A 20,339-nucleotide genomic window follows, 5' to 3' on the forward strand; every position below is an offset into this window, starting at 1 on the left:
AGAATTGCTTTTTGGGAGCCTCCTCTAAGTTTTCTATGACTCAAAATGAATAAAATAATGTATAGAGAGTAATAAGCATAGCGCCTGCAATATATATAGTAAGTGCTCAAATGCGTGATGCTATTTTTATGACCAGCTTCATCCCATACCATTCTCTTTAGTAATCTTTACTCTCTTCATAGTTAAATAATACTCATGATTCATTTCAAAGATAAAAATTATCCTTTGTCTTTTGCGTGATGTCACCTGGGTCTTATAGAAAAAGAGCCATTTCTAAATGGTTTTATCAAGGATTCTGTTACTTGTATTTCCCTTGTTATGTTGATGTTTAAGAATGTAGGATTATAAGCACCATATTAAACTGTATGCTTTTGTAGGGCCAGGCTTATTGTCTCCTTGACCATTCAATTGTTAGTGCCTCACACATAGTACTTGCTTAATAAATATTTGTGGAATAAGTAAAGGGCAGGAATCATATTTTGGATTTTCTACTGTGTCCTTGATGCTTTATTTCATTGTTGAATACTTAACTTCTTATTGATTCAATTCATTCTGCTGCTATTTACCAAATATCTACTTTATAGAGCATACAAAGATTAATTGCACATCATCTCTACCCTCGAAGAACTTACAGCCTTATAGGGGAAATATGGCATGTATATTACTAAAACAAAGCACCCTAAGGGATAAAGCTTTAGGAGGAGTTCACAGAAGATGAATGGTATTTCCTAGTAGGAGAACAGCTATTTCTGATCGATTAGATTTTAAAATATGAATATGGTTGGATAAGAATGTGAGAATAGCACAAACAAAAACAGAACTAAGAAAAATCAGAGCGTGGGATGGGAAAAAGAGTATAAGGGTATGTGACAGGGTGTCATAGAAAATAGATCGAAAAAATAAATTGAGGTCAAATGAAAGAAGCTTGAATTTAGATCTCAGGTTTGAATTTTATGCATTAGGCACTTGGAAATGTTGAAGGCATTTTAAACAATGAAATGGTCTGATCAGGGCTCTACTGCAGGTAATTGATCTAATAGTAATGTCAAAGATGTCTTGAAGAAGGAAACCCAATTAGGAAGCCACCGCCGTGGTGTCTCGTAAGAAAGAAGTACTTAAGAGCTCAAATGGACTTGGGTTGCAAGATATTTGTTCCATTCCTGAACAAGACAGGCTGAATCTTTTAGAAAATCATTATAGAAACAAGAACCTTCATTTTTTTTTCTTTTTCTCTGAAGTCATGCTTTTTTGAACACTAAGTAAGATGCAGCATGTCTCCTGAAGAATGGAGAGGTTGATTACCCAGAAGCACCGTTAGCATAATTTCCATTTTATCTTTAATTGTGCTCCGCCTTTCTGGAATTCCGAGTAGCCTAGAAAAATGCTTATGATTGGAGGTAGAAGAAATTCACTTTGTTACATCTAATAAACATGACTTTACAGAAAGAAATATTTGTGAATTTAGGCTGGCAATGAGACTAATAAATTATTTTGTGGTTTTTGAAGAGAGCATTGGTTTAAGAATTATGGGGATGACAAAATTTAAACCAATATATTTTATTTTTTATTAAAAAATTTTTTCAATTATATCAGAGAGGTATAGTTGCTGTAGTTTTTGTTGTTATTTTAATTTACTCTGCTTAGTAAAATCTTAAATCAAATTAAAAGGAAAAGAGTTGCATTTACTAATATACTCTATTGTCATGTTAAATGAGGGAAAAGGGTAGAGAGCAAGACTATGGAACATTTATCTGATAAGAATTGTTTTTCCAATCCATAATAACATCCTTGACTAATTTAACTTTTATCGATAGCCTACTCTCAAACATAAATTTCTACTGTCAAAGTTCTGTCTCTTTGGGTAAAACGATAGACAAATAATGAGTATGAAAAAAATAAAATAGTATAAAAATAAAACAAAATTTATTATCACTTTACATTTTATGTAGATTTTGGAGGATTCCCGGGCAGGGAGTTTAGAACATTCTGAAAATTTGGAAAAGACTGCTCAGTGGGGATTGAATAGCATTTTTCATTGTTTAATATTTTGTTTTTTGGTTTTTTTTTGTAAAGGCTGTGTTAAATGGATAATCACCAGCCTTGCCTTTTTCCTTTTGTTCATCTGTAAAGCATAATTCACCATGGAACCTATTGATTGTGGTCTTCAAGGGCAAAGATCATTCTTCTTGAGAAGCCTCGGCTAAACAGGCAGCTTTGGACAGGTGGTTTGAAGATCAGCAAGAGAGGAAGGGAACACAGCCATCAGGATTAACTGAATCATCTTGGGTGTCAACAGGCCACCATCCATCAGCCAGATGGTCTTTAATACCACTATGATACAATTGTGCTTTGGAAATCATGCTGCTGACCTCTTTTCCCCTTCCCATTTCTGACTGATTCCTGTTTTCTACACTCCTAGTCAGCGGGGTATTTTGAAGGCTCCTTAACACATGAGAGTCATTCTCTTCTCAGAGCAGAACCCACATTGTTTTATTCTGTGCCTCATTTAAACATGAAAACTCCTCTATAAACTTTGCTCTCTGAGGAAACTAAATGCTTAATTGCTAACCTCTCTCAGTTCCAACTTATTTTTACCTGACTCTCCTCTCCATCTAGATTTTGACTTCAAACCCTCCTCTAGGGAGCCATCTCAAACTAAACTGGTAACTTTTAAAAACAGAAGAAAAGCTTTAGAAGGAGCTCATGGTCCAGTTAAAAAGAACATTGATTGAGTTTGAAACGAGATAGACCTAGGATTAATTTAAAAATGTATCACACAAACGAAATGAATGAGGCACAGATGTTGGATTCAAGGATCTTTCACTCTCTTCAGGGAGATTAATTCTGTACATATGTAATTAACACCAATGAGACTATGATATGTGATATAAGACATTCATGTAAAATATTAGGTGAATTTAAAGGAAAAAGAGGATGTCTTCACTAAGAAGGAAAGGTTTTATCAAGTGGCATTTGAGACATAGCTTTGTATGATAATTCTATAGGTGTAGGTGTAAAAAGTATTCTTTTGTGTTTTTATTCAGATTTTAATGGATACATAGACCATTTGCAACCTAGACTGCTTTGCCTGGTGTTCCTTAAATTTTCTTAGTCAAAGCATCAAATAGCTGTTTCCCACCCCCTATTTTACTATTCATTTTCTAAAACCAAGAAAAATTTCATCATCTGTACTCACATTGCTGAGAAAAACAAAAGTAAAGATTCCTCTGGTTTATTTAAACAACACTTTCTTTTCCCATACTCATCTAGGATTGTTATGGAGACTACATGAAACAAGGTATGAACCTGTCTCAACAAAAAGCTAGGGGGAAAAAAGTACCTAGCATTGTGCTAACAGGCCTTTTACATGTTAATGCATTAATCTTTAAGGCAACCCGATGGGGTAGTATTTTTAATTTGGTGTTTTTATCTGTACTTTAAAACAAGTACTCAAATTTAGAAAGTAAGTTGCAGAAAATCATATAATTCTAAGCAGCATAGTTAAGATTTGAACCTAGAGCTGACCATTTCTAATGCCCACGCTACTTTCTTTCTTGGTTTTTTTTCCTTTAGGTATTTCTGATAGCTCCCCCTTATTTTTTTTTAAAGCATGCAGTACCACACACTAATTTTTCTATAATCAAACAGTATAGAAATAACTTATGCAAAATTCCCCAATCCCTAATCCTACTCTTCAGAAATAAGCAATTAAAAAAAAAATTGTTCTATATACTTAATTATTTTCCCTTCATCTATAACTATCTACATATATTTTTTTCTGAAAAGACTACCCAAGTTTACATTCTTCCAGTGGTATTTAAATATTTCTGTTTCCCTACATTATCAATATTGAATGTTCTCTTTCTATTCTCTTGTCCATTTGATAGACAAAAGAGTGCCATATCTGCTTTAATTTACATTTCTTAAGTTATAAATGAGGTTGAATGTCCCTAAATCAAAACTATTTTTTCTATAAACAATCCTATCAAAATTTGTAATCCAGGCTGGTAATGTTTTAAAATAATAATGTAGATAAATATAAGTAGATATTCCACTTATTATTATCCTTATTCTCCCTTATGTGCCCTTAGAAAGTAAAGAAACTTCTGGTTAATTAACTATGATATTTAGTGTCATAATTCAATTGAGGAGTTGCCTAATGTGTTTTGGAATCTTAATGGGGCCTATTATTACCAGGTGTCTCATTTATACTAAATAAATATTTTTAGGATTTTGCAGACAAAGTCATCAAGAAAACAAATACTCAGTTTATTCATTGGTTCAATCAAATGTTTGTGAGATGTTTTCTATGTACCAGGCAGGATTCTTAGGGGCTTGAGTATCAGAAATAAATAAGATAAATGTGATTTCTTATTTTAAACAGTTTAGTCTTGTGCAGAAGATAAATATCTCAGAAAGTTTTAGCTAGAGGGAACACACGGCAAACCCTAACTGGGTAAAACAATAAGTCAATTTATTACCTCTCATTAGGAGACTGCTAGGGATAAGGCTGGGCTTCAGGTTTGCTTGATCCAATGGCCCAGTTTTACCATCAGAGAACCAGTTCTTTCCATCTCTGTTTTTGCTCTGTCATTCACAATGTCAGGTTTATCCAGTTTCCTTTTGGCTGTGGGATGGCCGTCCATGACATTTTGAACTTCATTCTTGCTTGATATTTTGAAACAAAATATGTATGGATACTCCTTGTGGTTCTTTTAAGATAAAAGAAGGACTCTTCCAGAAGTCTCCAGCAAACCTCTCTTTGTGTCTCATTGACCAGAACTGGATCACATGCCCATTCCTGACAAAATCATTGGCAAAAAGAATGGGACTAACCTTAAGGCAATCAGCCCTCTTGGAACAGAAAGTAGGAATCAGCTTTCTCTAATGTATATCTGTGAGCAACAGGGATAGTTACTCCGGGGGTGGGGAGGGAACTTCTACTTGAAAGGAAGAAAATAGGAATGGCTTCTGGAGAGGAAACAATATCTACTACAACAATAAAACAAGGAACTATGAGTGAAGAATGACAGCTTTGCCATTTTCTTTTTAATGTCTTCTAGGATCAGAGCAGCACTGAACCTGTTAGTAGTGAGGAAGACGGCAGTCTCGAAGGTGGTATTAAACAGTTGCCTGAAAGTGAAAGCTCCAAACTGGTGAGACCTTTATGGTTTTTATGCAGTGTTGTTTTTAGGGGTATATTATTTATATTTTGTGCCACCTTGGAAAGGATCAACTGTTGTATTTGCTTCTCTAGGAATCTTGATCTCTGAGACAGGGGAAGTTATTGTGTATGGTGAATAACCCATTTACTTCAAAGAGTAAATGCTTCTTCTCCCATTTGAATTGTACTGTCTGGAACTAAAGATGCAACCTCTCTTGTAAATCTTGGGTTTCTTTAAGGCAAAGGCTATGCTCAATTAGTCCAAGAGACACAGAAAGAGATATTAAATTCATTCTATTGATTCATTGGAAAAGATACTTAAACTCACCCAGAGGCTAGAATATGAGGAGAGAGGCAGTTTTAGAGAACTCTTCCTCCTTATGTATCTTAATGTTTGATATTTTATTTCATATTTATTGAACTTTTACTGTGTACCAGGCACTATGCTGTGTTCTACATTCATTTCCTAATCCATGTAATGTAGGCGACAATAACTTTTTTTACACATGAGAAAACAGAGTTGTAGATATCAACGTTTAACTTGCCAGAGGCCACTCACTGTATGTTGTAGACCTGGAGATTAGTCCCATTTGGTCTGACTCAGATGCCTTTGCGTATACCCCACCTTTCTGTTGGGCAGCCTACCACTTACAGGATTAGACAACAAGTTCTAGAAAGAAAAATGGGCTGTTTTTCTTGTGTTTCAAAATGTCTTGCAAATCTTGAAGAATTAATCACTTAGGGTCACCCTGATTTTATGACAGCACAGAGTTGTTCATTTTACTTTAAGGGGTTTGAGAAATCTTCCATTTATCTTCTTTCAAGTTTTAGAAAATATATATTGGGACTGGCGTAGATTCCATGTCCTATAAAGTGAACTGAGTCTTTCAGCCTAAAGGGAAAGACATTTTAGCAACAGTGGAAATTATAGTGGGCCACCCTGGACCAGCCCTACATGAAACCTGAGAACCCCAGCATCAAGAATCTTGGGACTAACAACAGGTTATGACCATTGTTCTTGAATAAGATGTTCCTTTTGCAAAAGATAAACTGCGTATTTGCACTGAAAGAGAATAAGTAACATCAACAAATTTCAAACTCAATACTCCTTCATTTACAAATATTATGAACATTTTCTTTTTGGCACTGTATCTCCACGGATAAGTTAGGGAACAGTCTTTTAAAGCAACAGCGGTTTTTTGTGGTTTGTTTGGTTGGGGTTTTGTTTGTTTGTTTGTTTTGCTAAGTAGGGGTCCCCAATTTCATCCACAGTGGAAATGGTAAAAAGGGTGAGAACACGCCCTTGCTTAGTAGAAGAGTCTAGTAGTCCCAAAGACAAGGCTTGCTTGTAGGCTGCAAGTAAAAGCCTTCAATCATTCATCTCCTGATCCCAAGAAAGCAACACCAGTGATGGGGCTCTAAGTGTCAGGACAGTTAAAGAGCCCCACCCTCAGGCAGAAGACCTGAAGGACTGAGGGTGGTTTTTAGATATTATTTCATATTGTGTTTCACCCCACTGACATGTCTTTCTTTATCTCCTTTTCCCCTCCCCTTTCCTCTCTTTTTGGTAACCTGCAGTTTCTTTCTTAGCATTTCCAGTAGAATTTATGCATGGTCTAGTCAATTCAGGAAAGATAACTCATATGTGAGCAACTTTTATAACATGAATATAACTGGCCTAGCATAAAATATTGGTTAAGAGTGTGGTCTTAGGTAAGTTACTTGACTTCACTAAGCCTCAGTTTTATCATCTAAAGAATGATAGTAATCAGGATATTATGAGGAAACAAATGTGCTATAAAGTATAAACCATGTAGTAGAGTGTAAGGCAAATACTTCGTGTTCAGTAAGTTCATTCATTGATTCAACAAATATTTGCCCATGCCACTATGTTCCAGGCACTGGAGATATCACAGTGAATAAAAGGTACCAAAATGCCTGCCCTCGTGGGGACTCATTCCAGGGTAGGCATGGGGCCAGAAGATAGATAATACATAAATTAGCAAAACATTAGCTTGAATCATTCAAAATTGCTGTGTTTGTAGGTGAGAATTTCATGTGGCTAGCATATGTCATGAGTGTTATAAAGTATTAATAACAGTTCATCACTAGCTATCATGTGAGTGTTTCTATTATAAGATTGGTGCAAACTCCCTTACGTTGCTGCAATGTCCTAGAATTGTTGCTGGATGCACCATATCAGAGGACAGCACGTGATCTGTATGGGTCTTGACCCTTCTTACCTTAGTTTATGTCAAGATAGTTGGAAACACTAAGCTCTAATCCTCTAAAAGCTGCTTACTTGCTTCCTATGGGGACATATGTCTCAACAGGCACTGTGCTGGCCCCTACAGAAGTGACCAGGAGAAAAACACAGGCATTGCTCTGAAGCAGCCTACCTCTAGCATCAGTGAAGATAATAGAATTTGTATCTGGAAGTTCATACTAGGCATAAGTGTATTAGAGAGAAAAAAAACAAAATGTTACAGTAGTTCAAAAGTGGAAGGAAACCAACTCATTCAAGGATTAGGGAAGGTTTCATAGAATCATGGCATTTAAGGTGAACTTTTGAAGATGAGAAGATAATTGACTGCTGAGGTTGGCATAAATAGATTTACTAGGTGAATCAAACAGTGTGGGTTAGGAGAGTAGGGCTTTTGTAGGGCAGCAATGGACAATGGAATTTGAACAGTACAATCGCAGAACTGAGGGACCTTATGCTATGAATTATAGATTAATTTATTCATCTTTTTATGTTCCATGTTCAATAAATGTCTCTATAACTAGATGAATACATGTTTACACAGGTGCTACCTATAAGAATCTATACTCCAAAGAGCTATTGAATTACTTCTCCAAGGTTACCTGTTTTCAGAGCTAAGACTAAGCCATGGGTCTACACATAATCCAGTGCTATTTCACTCTTCAGTTATGGTTGGCATTAGACCGTATCTCAGTAGTCCCCAGATTCACAGTCAAGGAATAATAACTTTATTTATAATAACATAAGTAGATATTGGATTTCTCTAAAATATTTTTAAAGGAAGAATAACTTGTTTTTAGGCAACTGATCAGATGATGGTTAGCGAAGCATAGAATCCAATTGTGAAAGACTGGAGGCAGGGAAGTGTCTGGAATCTATTTCAGAAGTCTAGGTGAGAGCCTGTTAAGACTTTTTTAAGCCTTTTGAAAGGAACTTAAAAAAAAAACTTTTCATAGAGCTTTGCATTTTACAAAATAAAGTCTCATCTATTATCTCATTAGCTTAATTTTTAAAAAATTTTCATCAGCTTTATTAACAGTATAATTTACATAGAATAAAATTCACCAATTTTAAGCATACAGTTCTATGCGTTTTGACAAATGCTTGAAGTTGTGTAACCACCACCAAAGCATTGATATAGAACATTTCCATCACCCCAAAATGTTCTCTCATGCCCTTATAGTCAATTCCTGCTGCAGATTTCTGGCTCCTGTAATTAAATGTTTAAAAAGTTTAAAACTTAAATTTTTTCTAAAATGATATTTTGTTTGTTCATGATCTTATTCAGTTTTAAATGTTTAAAAAGTTTAAAACTTAAATTTTTTCTAAAATGATATTTTGTTTGTTCATGATCTTATTCAGTTTTATCCCCAAAATAAAACTGTATAAAAAGTAGAGCAGGAATTATTTATCCCAGACTTAAGATGAGGACTTAATCTTTCACTTAAGATCACAAAACTAGAAATTGAAAGAACTAGGACTCATTCTGAAGGGTCCTTGACTCCCTGGTATCTTGACATAGAAGATTGTGAGTCCCTAAAATAATTACTGCAGTCTTTTAAGTATAAAACTATTTTTTTATCATGTTGGGAAATATCTGTATTCATGTAATGTACTCTTTTGAGGCAGTGTAACTAAATTATTCAGAGTGCAAACATTGGAGCCACACTACTTGGATTCAAATCCTGGTACTATTTACTAGCAATGTAACCTTAGCCAAATAACTTAATCTCTCTTCCTCAGTTTTTGCTTCTGTAAAATGGGAGAAAGAAACAAAGATTGTTGTGAGAATTAAAGGAGTTAATAGCTATAAACTACTATGTAGAACCATGCCAGAGTTTCCTGGAATCACTGTATAAGTGTGAGCTGTTACTGCTGCTGCTGATGTTGTTATTCTGATTAAAGCATTAAGGGTTAGCCGTATAAGGATTAGCTGTCCTGCATGAACCATTAAGGTGTAACTTGAAAAACTAGAGTAAAATTTTCAACCCCCAAAATGCAATTGCTTACAATAGTAAATAGCACTTATTGAATACCTATGCGCCAAGCATCACTCTAAGCTCATTTACATAACAATCATATGAGGTTAATACTAATACTATCCCCATTTAAGACTGTGCCCTATCTAAAGTTTTAGTGTTGAAATGGCTCTTCCTATATGACATTACAGTAATAATATATGGTAGTAGTTGGGAAGAGAGGACTTTAATGGGTTTGAACCCTCTGAAATCACTGATATTTGACTATTTATTGACTTATAAAATAGCAAATTCATATGCTCCAACCTGGTATTTCTTTGGTCTCAATTACTTGGCCAAAAAAAAAAAAAAGGCAACTCTAATCCTCAGAGTGCTTTTGAAAATTTTCTGGCCTATGACATTGAAAAGTCTGAGAAAAATCTACTTTGCTTCATTCAGTGTTCCTAGACTCAAGGAGTACTTGGCAAATGATGAGATGAAGGCAGGCAAGGAGAAGGATTACTGAAAGATGACTGATTTTAAACCTGGATATGTGGGAGCTTATTATTGTCACTAATTTAAAAAAGAAGAACATCATGAGAAAAAACAGATTTGTGGAAGAAGTTCACTGTGCAGTTTTAACTTTAAAGGAATAACATGCCATGCAATTTCTGATACAGATTCAATTTACCAGTTTGACTGCCTAAAAGTTATTCCTGAGTGCTTTTAAAGTGCTGGCATCTAAGTTTAGAAAAATAGTTCATAAGATATTTCTAATGATTGTAGACTTCTTGTTAGGTCTTCCAGGCTGGAATTCTCAGGTGTATATCCTGCTTATTTTTAAGACAAGCTCCCAATCCTACGTGCTTAAAATCCATTATTACCCCCAATTTGCACTCCATCAAGATCTGCAGGATTTGTGGTTTGGCTATGGGAGCAAATGTCACTGAGCAAATCTTATTTTCTGTTTCAGATCCAGTATGAAAACTGCATCTATAGTAAGAGTCTAGGAATTTCCTGTAAGGAACAGGAGAGAATGTGTCTGAGTCAGCATTGGCCTCCCATTTGTGACAGTATGCAAATTGCCAGTGGCAGAGTTCAAGTGCATTCAAATATGTAGCGTATTTCACAGCTCATTGTACTTTATATCTTGTATTTCTGAAAATCACTTGAGGTTTGCCTACATGATAATTTCCCTTTCCTGGTCATAAAAAAGACGATTTACAGTCAAGTCTACTTCCTTCACCAAAGTCACGAGGGAAAAGCTTTTGGCTTTTTCTTCCATTCTCTTCCCCTTCTGCATTGTAAAGGAAGATGATATAGAGAGCGATTGTAGCAGGTAAAGTAATCTCATGAACTCAAACACCGCAGAAATATAGGTACACATTTTTAACACAAATTCACACTTTTGACCTCCACTAGCCACTTACACTCCCAGCCACTTTAACTGACTGGTTCACTCTAGAGACTTGTTATTCACCTTGAAATTCATCTTGCCTAGAAGGAAGCTATTGCTTATCAGATTTTTCTAAATTGAGAAAGCAATCTTTCAATCATAATTATTTCCCAGAGAAGGAAAATGCCATGACAGCTCAGAGCCCAGAACGCAGAGACTTTCTTACCCGTGTCCACTGCCTTATTTTCTGAATCCCAGAGCTGTTTTGGAAATATGGTGCTGCTCAAGCAGTGTTCTTAGAGTCTGTAAAGTTTTCACTTTTCTGGGAAAGCCTTATTTGCTGTCATAACTTTAAGATCCTATAATCTAAAACCTTTGTTGATTATCTTATCTTTTAAAGGGAGCGGAAATTAAGCAAGTTTGTATCGAAGGCCTATTATGTCCCAGGCATTGTGTTAGCCACAGGTCAAATCTCAGTGAGTAGGACACATAGATCTCACCTTGAGGGAGCTTCCAGAACTGCTGAGAATAATGGCAGCTAACGCTCTTACAGCATTTGCTCCAAATGGCATCATTCTACATGTGTTAATTCATATTTTATTTGCCTGTTACTATCCCTACTTTATAGATAAGGAAACTGAGGTACAGAGACACTCAAGTAATGTGTTACTACAGGATTTGAATCCAACTTTAGATGAGTATTTCGTGGTGTTGACTACTATTGAAGATGGAGTTAATGTGCAGCAGGAGCTTTTGCTTATGTGATTTCACCTAATCCAGGTGGTTAGATGAATGCATAGAAATTAGACTGGGACTGACCCAGACAAAGGTCTTTTTCTAGTGTATTCAAAGGCTACAGAGTAGAAGTCCAAGGACCAAAATCAACAGTAGACAATTTGTTTGTTGTCTGTCTGATAGGCATGTTTTTTAAATTGTTGAATTCGAATACTTTTAGACTAAGCACTCTCTCTTGTTTGTCTTAAACTCGGTTTACTTCATTCATCTCCATTTAGCTACCTTAGGCCTGACCTCAGTGAGTTTGTTATCCTAATACATGGTTTCTGTGATCTACTTCATTTTAATCAGGAGTCTCTTGGTTGCAAGTAGTAAAACCTCAACCTGACCTTATGGCCAGAAGGGGAAATTTACAGATAGGCTACAGATTCTATATATATAACTGCAGGAAGGGCAGAGTTGGAAGGCTCAAGACCTCAGGGACAGTTGGAACCAGATATCTAGTGCTGCTAGAGGGATGTCTCTGCATGTATCTTTGACTTTTTTTTTTTTTTTTTTTTAGCTGCAGGCTTGCTCCCTCAGCATGGTGGGAGCATGGCTGCCAAAAGCTCCTAAGCTTCTCTGCCAGATAGGAGCTGGCTTGCTTCCCTTGAGTCCACTTTGGAAAATCCACAGGATGTTTTTGTGTGGTTCTGCTGTCCACTCAATTACTGCGGGCAATTTGATTACCCGGTATGGGGACAGAAGTCAGTCAGCTTTGGTGATTATAAGCTGGACATTGCTCTGTTCTCATTATTATTGATTATGTCACATTTCCCAGAGTTCACCCACCAGAAGCTGTTTCTCTTGATCAGAGTAATTTGCCTGGCTGGCACACCTCCTTTCAGGAGCTCACAGTACTACACTGAGGATTATACCATAATGCACACAGATCAGTTCGTGTCGTGAAATGGGATGATCTTTCCGCACTGCTTCCTCAGTCTTCTTATTTGGGGGTCCCCTGTGCAAAGTTAATGCCTTAGTATGTTCCAAGACCTCAGCTTTGAAGGCACTAAGAGCTCCCTGGTGTAGTAGTTGGGAGATTAGCAAGTTTTAAACTTATGTTTAAACACAAAGGAAAGTGACTCAGCCAAGTCACTTTTTTTTCCTGCACAGGCTCAGATGAAGCCATGACTGCTTGTTCATGACTTGCTCTCACCTAACGGTGAAGCTAAGGTGGAATTACTGTGTTGAGGCTGAGTCCTAAGAATCTTGTGTGTGTTTGGGAGGAGGTAAATAACACTTTCTCTTTCCCTTGGGGGCTACTCCTTGGTTAAGGGCCGCAGGAGGCTCTGGAGCAAGATGTGTCTGGGTTAAATTCTGGCTTAGCAAATACCTTAGCTTCTCTGTGACTCAATTATATCAACTCTAAAATTAGGATGGTAATAGTACCTAACAGTCAGGTCTGTTACGTACACCCACATCTAAAATGTGTAACATACCCAGCTTAGCAACTGGTACAGTCAGTGCTCAGCAAGTTTTAGCTGTCATTATTATTAGCAATGGTCATGTACCAGCCCTGTCCCTTGTCCTAGAGGTTTAAGGGTAATCAGTATAAGAAATAAAAGAGTGTGCTGGACCAGGTGCTTTTGAGAGCTCTGATTTCCTCATGTCATCCTTTCACATTTTTGAGGACAAGAGAAAGGGAAGGAAACTAACACTTCTCAGGCACCTGCCCTCTGCCAGGCTCCTTCATACATATACCATTTAGCTGTAATTCAGAGTTGCCATATTTTTTTCTCTCATCAGATATGTAAATGTCATAAGTTCAAGGCTCTGTTAGTCCTTTTCACTGATGTCACGGAGTAGATGCTCAATAAGCATGTGTTGAATTTAATTTTGCTTCCAGCCTTTGTTCAGGTAGCTGATTTTACATTCTTACTGTTGCAAAAATGAAGGTTTCTAAGCACTACTACTGCCAATAAGTAGTGGAACCAATTCAAACCCAGATTTTTCTGGCTACTATTCCAGAGTCCTTTTCTTTTACTTACAGGTGCAAGTGATGAGGACAAATTCAACCAAACTGGTAGTACATTTATGTTAGTTGCAAATTGGGTTTTTAAGTCTTTAGCTGGAGAAGTCAGCTCCTTTGTCACACTGCTGGTTAATCTGGGTATAAACAAAGGTAGAATTGCAGACCTGTAGTATCATTTTCAAATAAAGGAACTTTTACTCTTCCAAGGTCGTTCGATCCACCCTGGAAGGAATAACACCAATGGTTTCAATTTATAAGGCAGTTTAGAACTTCTATTCTATAAATTCCCATGAGCACCATTTATTGACCTCATATCTTCCCTTTTCAACTTTGGTCTTTTAAAGAGGAAACCACAGGATTACCTTCACCATGTGTCCTTCTTTTCATGACTGGCTCTGAAATCCACCCAGGTGCATTTAAGATTTAAGTTCCTGAACTTTGATCTATATAGCACTAACACTTTATCAAGCTTATATTCTATTCTACTGTATGTTAAAGAAACAAATAAGAGAAACAAATAGAATAAAAGTCAGCCATATTAGTATATGAGAGAAAGACACATAGAAATTATAAAACACAAAATAATATTTAAAAAATAGCGATCAAATAAATTGGTCATGCTGTGGAGGGGCTCAGAAAAGAATTAGGGGATGAGGTAATTTTAAAATTCATTTTAGGTCGTATTATTTGTTCAGGAGCAAAGTTAAGAGAAAAAAAAAAAAAAAGCCAGGGGTGGTAGAGAAGAGTTCTAGGATCTTTCTCCCATTTAGGGGAAATAAGAGGGAATCTAACTGAGAGATGGTTCTGGTCCTAAAAAATAAGTTACAAGTCAGCAGCTAAGGATAGTTACAGTCATCCAGGGGTCCTAGGTTGTGGTCTCAGGATATTATGTGGTAGGATTTTAAACCAATAGGGAATTGATGAGACAGGATGAGATTGTAATATAATCTAGTAATAATGAACGGCTGGGCATAACCTGATCGTTACCTGCTATATTGTTACAAATCTTATGGGAGCCTATTGAAGAAAAGGGTTATGCCATTACATCCAAAAAAGGAGAAACCAGGGTAGGGGTGGGATAGGGGTGTCAATATGCCAGCATTCCCCAAAAGAGAAAGTGTCCTGTCCCGGTAATTGTTTTCACTTGCCCTTAGAGTTAGGAACATGCACTTATCATAAGTTGATTCCAGTTACTCTCATCATTAGCATCTTTATTAAATATTTGTTATTTGCCAAGTACCGTGATAAGTTCTTTTCATATATTGCTCCATTTAATCCTTTCAGCATTTCTATACTGTAACTACTCATTTTTTCTAATTGTATAGGTAAGGAAACTCAGTCTTGGAGATGTCAGATAACCTGCTCAGAGTTGCAGAGCTCTCAAGTCATGGAACTAGAGTCACCAATTCCTAACACTCTACTATACAAATTATGCTTCTCATCCCCAAATAGCTTACCTACCTGCCATCTGTGCACTAGACCTGCTACCTGAGTGTCTCTCACAGACATTTACCAAGGGCTAGAGTAAACTCATCCTTTCTTCTACCCACATCAGTTTCTCTCCACGTGTCCAAACCAAATACAGCGGTTCATGTATCATAGTAAACCTCGGATGATAATTTCTCCTGTAAATTTGCCTGTAAAAAGGGTTGGGATGTGGTAGGAGGCGGACATGATCATTCTAGTCAGTTTATCATTGCCCATTGCCATTGTTTAGTTCCATTAACTTCCTTTTAGCTATGCAGAGGTTTCCCATATGTTTAGTAGTTTGCCTCTTTCCTAAGTCTGGACTCTGTACTTCTCCACGAGATTCAGGACTAACTTGTCTTTATATCTCCCAGTGTCTTTAGTTGAGTATACTTTCTACCTCTAATTGACTATCTTCAGTGGGGAAAATTCTAATATCAAGATTTGAACCCTGAAATAATTTAATATTGAGAATAAATACAAACATAAGAATTACTGGTGTGACAGAAGAAGAAAAGACTCTGGTCGATATGACTATCAAAGGATATCTGATAAGCTTAAAGCCTAACAGAACTTAAAGGGCCAGAAAAGCATCTGGAAATGACAAGTTTGTGTTCATTTCTGAGAGTTAGTCCAGAGGAATGAATGGAACTTTTAAGACTGGGGTGTTGGCCATTGTTGTAGGAGACCAAAGCCCCATTAAATCACACTTGATTGCTAAAGTTAGAGAGTGTACTTGAGCCCTACAATGCCGCTGACTGGTTGTACCTTTCACATTTCAGGAAGACATCTCCCAGGTGATTGCTCAAGGTGTGGTAGCAGATCAGCAGAAGGTGCTGGAGTGCCCAACGGACAATGTATGTAACTTGCACTTTAGGTTTTGCTTCACTGGGATGGTGTGCATTACAAATAGGTTCCAGAAGAAAAGGAGGTGATTGCAATGAAATCAGATCCTTGATTACTTAGCAGGAGGTTATAGTATGTCTTGCAACCTGAAGTCAACCCACAACTGTATCACCGATTCTGTGCAAGTGTGTGGAAATATACTCTGTACATCTCCTTGTACCAACACCCTAATGAGGTGTTTTAAAATGAAGCCTCTCTGAAAATACTCTTACACTTAAATTTTGAGAGCACCATGCTTTACATAAAGTCATAAGTAAAAAATTTTAATGGGAGAACTCATACTTGTATAAACTTGAGCATTTCCCTATTTTGAGTTTCACGTCTCTTAAAAAACTATAAACTTCTGTCTGTCTGTCAAGTTTTTGTTCTCCTGTTGCTATGAGTTTTTTTGTGTTTTTTTAAGTCCTGATTCTCGTTTCTATGTGCTAGTTTATACTTTCGTCCTGCTAAAATTTACATTATAACTGTATTAACTATTTTTATGTTTAAGGAACTATCAATTACTAGAGCTTACAGAAAATATATATTTCAAACATTGCCAAAGAAAATGCCTTTGAAAAGTCTCCAAAATTATATGCGAAAAACCTAAATAAAAGCAAATAAGTATTTAAAAATAACCAAATTTAGTTCAACTGAAAACCTGTAAGCAATTATTTTTTAAAGTTTAAAACCACCTTTTTTTATGTAATGTATTTGCAAATACTATTGTTTTGTTAAGACTTTATATACTGCCACCTATCTTAAAGTACATATCAAATATCCCTAAAATTTTATAACTATAGAATTTTAGAGCTGGAGCAAATCCTAAACATCATTTGGCTTTTCTTTTCCCTGCCGAAAAATGGCACTTCAAGCATTATCCTTTGGGAAAGTGATTATATACCTTTCCTGTGGCTGCTGAAGAGAAATGGCTCAGAGATCACTGGGCAAGCCCTACAAGGGGGCCGTGTCAGCTCATTATGAAGACCTTCCCAAACATTTGAGTTGTATCAAGATGGAATGAGCTTCCTTGTAGAAATGGAATTTTCCATCCCTGAAGGTTTTCAATCAGAAGCTGTCTGATCACTTATTAATGTTATCAAAGGACATAAAAACATAAATAACTATTATGGACTGAACTCCTAAGTTGTTACTGGCACAGGTTTAGGCTTATTTATTTACTTTTCTCTTTAATCTTCATAACAATCATGAAAGATGTAGAGGTATCACCTCTAATTTACAGATAAGGAAGTTCAGGTGTAAGGAGATTAAGTGACTTGCCTGTGGCCACCAGCAAACTTAGCATTAGCAGTTCATTTCTTCTTCTGAGTTGTAATTTTTTTCCCTATCATGAAGACCTGATGAATTATAGATCCTTTTCCCAGAAAAACACTGATAAGTATATTCATACAGCCATAGAGGTTTTATAGTTCCCAGAATTCCCTCTGTGGATCTCTTAGAAACCATTTATTCTGGATTAAGAATCCATCGTTTAAAGAATAAGTCTCAACTTCAAAAAAAAGGAAAAAGTTTCCCTGGGCTCCACATACCTAGGTGCCAACTTGTCTGGTCTAGGATGGAGGTTGCAGCATCCATAAATTTTAAAAGCTCCGTAGTAGTTCCTATTATGAAGATAGGGTTGAGAACCACTGGTTTAGTTAGGTTAGATGACTTATAAAGTCCATTCCAACTCTCGTGTTCGAATACAGTAACATTTAACAGCAAATCCAATCATTCTTATCTTTCATACTTAGTAGGTTGGTTTTGTGTCAGTGAGTGAGTTACAGGAGCACAAAGTTCATCCCTCACACCTCCCAACGACAAGAAGGTCTACCTCTAAATATACTTGTTTCAATGTTTTCTTTGGTTTCTGTGGACTGTTTCCTTATATTTTAATTGAGTTCAATTCTACCAGTATCTACTGGAAAACTGTTATGCGCAACGAAATGGGATGCTACGTGGAACTGGGATATAAAGATGAGGAACAAACATTTCCTGCTATTATAAAGGTCAAACTGTAGTGATTGCTATCTCTTGTGCTTTCCTGTTTTAAAATTCACAGGATTTTTTCATAAAAGAACTCTGTAGCTTGCATTCACCTTTGTTATTAATGTTCTTTCTTGAGATGATACAAAATGGAAGTTGGACATGAGTACTGTAGGAGTTAAGATTAGGCTCGGTCACTGCAAGAAGTTTCTCTTTACAGAACAGGCTGCATGTGATCAGTGTGAGGGTGATATGCTGGCCCCAGTGTGTCGTGGACCCAAGCGCCTCTTATCTATTCTTATTTTGATGACGCTATCATCTTCAAAACAGGATGTCCATTTTTTGGTGTAAGATGGTCGCTCCAGTTATTACTATCTCACCCATTTTCCAGTGACATAGAAGGAGAAGATAAGATCCTTCTCCTTAAGAGGGTGATCATGAATTATACAGTTCTTGTCTGTTTACACCGCATTGACCAGGACTTATTTACACATCTAGCGTCAAGGAGGCCGGGAAAAGTGGTCCTTAGAGTAATCAGAAATCTAGGTGGGTCCGTTGTTCAATATTCTGGTAGTAACCCCTTATTTGTCATTCTTCCACTTCTCTCTCTTTAAAATTAGCAAAAATATGTATTTCAATGAGTCTTTTTGTAAGTATACAGTCATTATTAAATGATGGTGATAGAAAAATTACAGGAAAAAAGTGAACATCTGCTCAATTATTGCCCAGCAGTTGTTTGATAAACACTTTAAACTTGTAGCATTCTTCAGCTATCAGCTTTTAGTCCTACCTCTTCTAATTAGCTGTATGATTTCAGATATGTCGCCTGACATTTGTGTCTTGGTTTCTTCATCTGGAAAAGAGAGTAGTATAATCTAACTCTCAAGATTGTTCTCATGGTTAAATGAATTCATGGATGTAAGTGTTTTTGAAAACTGGAAAGCACAATACAGATATACAGTGGGTGTTATTGTTTTAGTTATTACATACTGCACAATGCCTTGTATTGAGTCACAACCTTCCACTGACAGAATCTTGGGATATTATTGTTCTGGAGCAGTTAGTTACCTTGATCCTATTTCTAGACTCCAGGGACAGCCTGGTGCTTCACTGCCTCTACCAGAATCTTCCATCTGGGGATGGGTTCCCTGGCTAACTCCAGATCCAGAAGGCAGGTCAGGTCACTACCTATATTTGTTAACTGCCTGTTAAGCAAGCATGGGGTCCTTTTGTTTCTTTCTTAGTGTTTTAATAGTAATATTCATTAGCGATATCATCAACAAATATCCAGAATTACAAGTTAATTTTCTAAAACTCACATAGCAAAAGTCTCTACCTTCATTGAATTACAAATTCATTTCCTATTCTGAGTTTCCATGTCTTCAGTTTTGCTCTTCTGTATGCATTTATTTGCTCACTCATTCATTCATTTGTCAAACATTATGGAGGCCCTACTATGTTCCAAGCACTGTGACCCATTGGTGAATAAGGTAGAGTTCTTTTAGGTGAATTAAATGTAATTGGTGTACCTAGCATTTAGTAGGCCTTCAGTGGATGTTTATTGTCCCTTCCTGCCTCTCATGTTGCTCATTTAACCAACCTAATGCATCACTGACTATTGTGCATGTGTCCAGAAAAGACGGATAGTGTTGTATGCTTAGAACATCTGCAGCATAGATTCTTTTTTCAGTGAACATAGCACAGATTTACGGTCTTCACATTGATTTCATCAGAACAAGTAGAAATTGTAAAAATTTTTGTTTTGCTTCCCAGCCCCAGCTTCATATACAGACCACGATGGTAGAGTATCTTCAGCTTTTTATCCTTCTTCTCTTCCTTGAGTCATTCTTCACCAAAACATTTTAGATGTAAATTTCAATAGAGAAGCGTGGGGAACGGGACAAAAATTATTTTAACTCTCTCTTGTCACCCTCCCACTCTAAATTCTTAAAAGACATTATTGCAGTGCACCCTTGTTTTGGTAATAATACAGGAATTTTAAAGTCTTCTCCTGACATTCATCAAATTTTCTTTCCTTTTGTAGGCTGCCAGCCAGGTGAAACAACAAAAATGTTCGACGAAAGTCCCCTTCAATTCACAAGAGATACCTTTAGCATCAGCTCCACCATACAATTCAACAGATACAGACTCCACAGGCTATGGTATGATTCTTTCTCTGAGCAAAATCAAATTGACTCATCAAATCTTAGAAAAGGAAGGGATCGTGAAAAGAGCACTGGACTAAGAGTCAGGAAGCATGGCTTTGCGCCCCTCCTCTGCTTCTCTAGAGGGCAGGTCACTTTACTTCCTATACCATTTTCTTCATCTCTGTCACTGGAATTGCCTACTGCTTATTGAATATAAAAGTATTAGAACCAAAAAGGCCCTTGGTAAATGCTGTTTGACTCTGAAGCCTACAAATTATTCTCTAATCTCCCCAAAAGATTCTGTTTAGTTCATGAGTAATATTT

At 36.6% G+C, this 20,339-nt stretch overlaps 1 protein-coding gene across 1 annotated transcript in view; it reads left to right on the forward strand.

The window, feature by feature from the left end:
• Nucleotides 1–20,339, forward strand: part of PATJ (PATJ, crumbs cell polarity complex component) — a 320,321-nt gene that overhangs the window by 235,818 nt on the left and 64,164 nt on the right. The window contains exons 31-33 of the mRNA XM_011369533.2: nt 5,064–5,156; nt 15,780–15,854; nt 19,913–20,030. Of these exons, the coding sequence (XP_011367835.1) occupies nt 5,064–5,156; nt 15,780–15,854; nt 19,913–20,030 (286 nt within the window). The remainder of the gene's footprint in view (nt 1–5,063; nt 5,157–15,779; nt 15,855–19,912; nt 20,031–20,339) is intronic.

This window comes from Pteropus vampyrus, unplaced genomic scaffold (assembly GCF_000151845.1).
Source record: "Pteropus vampyrus isolate Shadow unplaced genomic scaffold, Pvam_2.0 Scaffold151, whole genome shotgun sequence".
In the NCBI taxonomy this organism is placed as follows: Eukaryota; Metazoa; Chordata; class Mammalia; order Chiroptera; family Pteropodidae; genus Pteropus; species Pteropus vampyrus.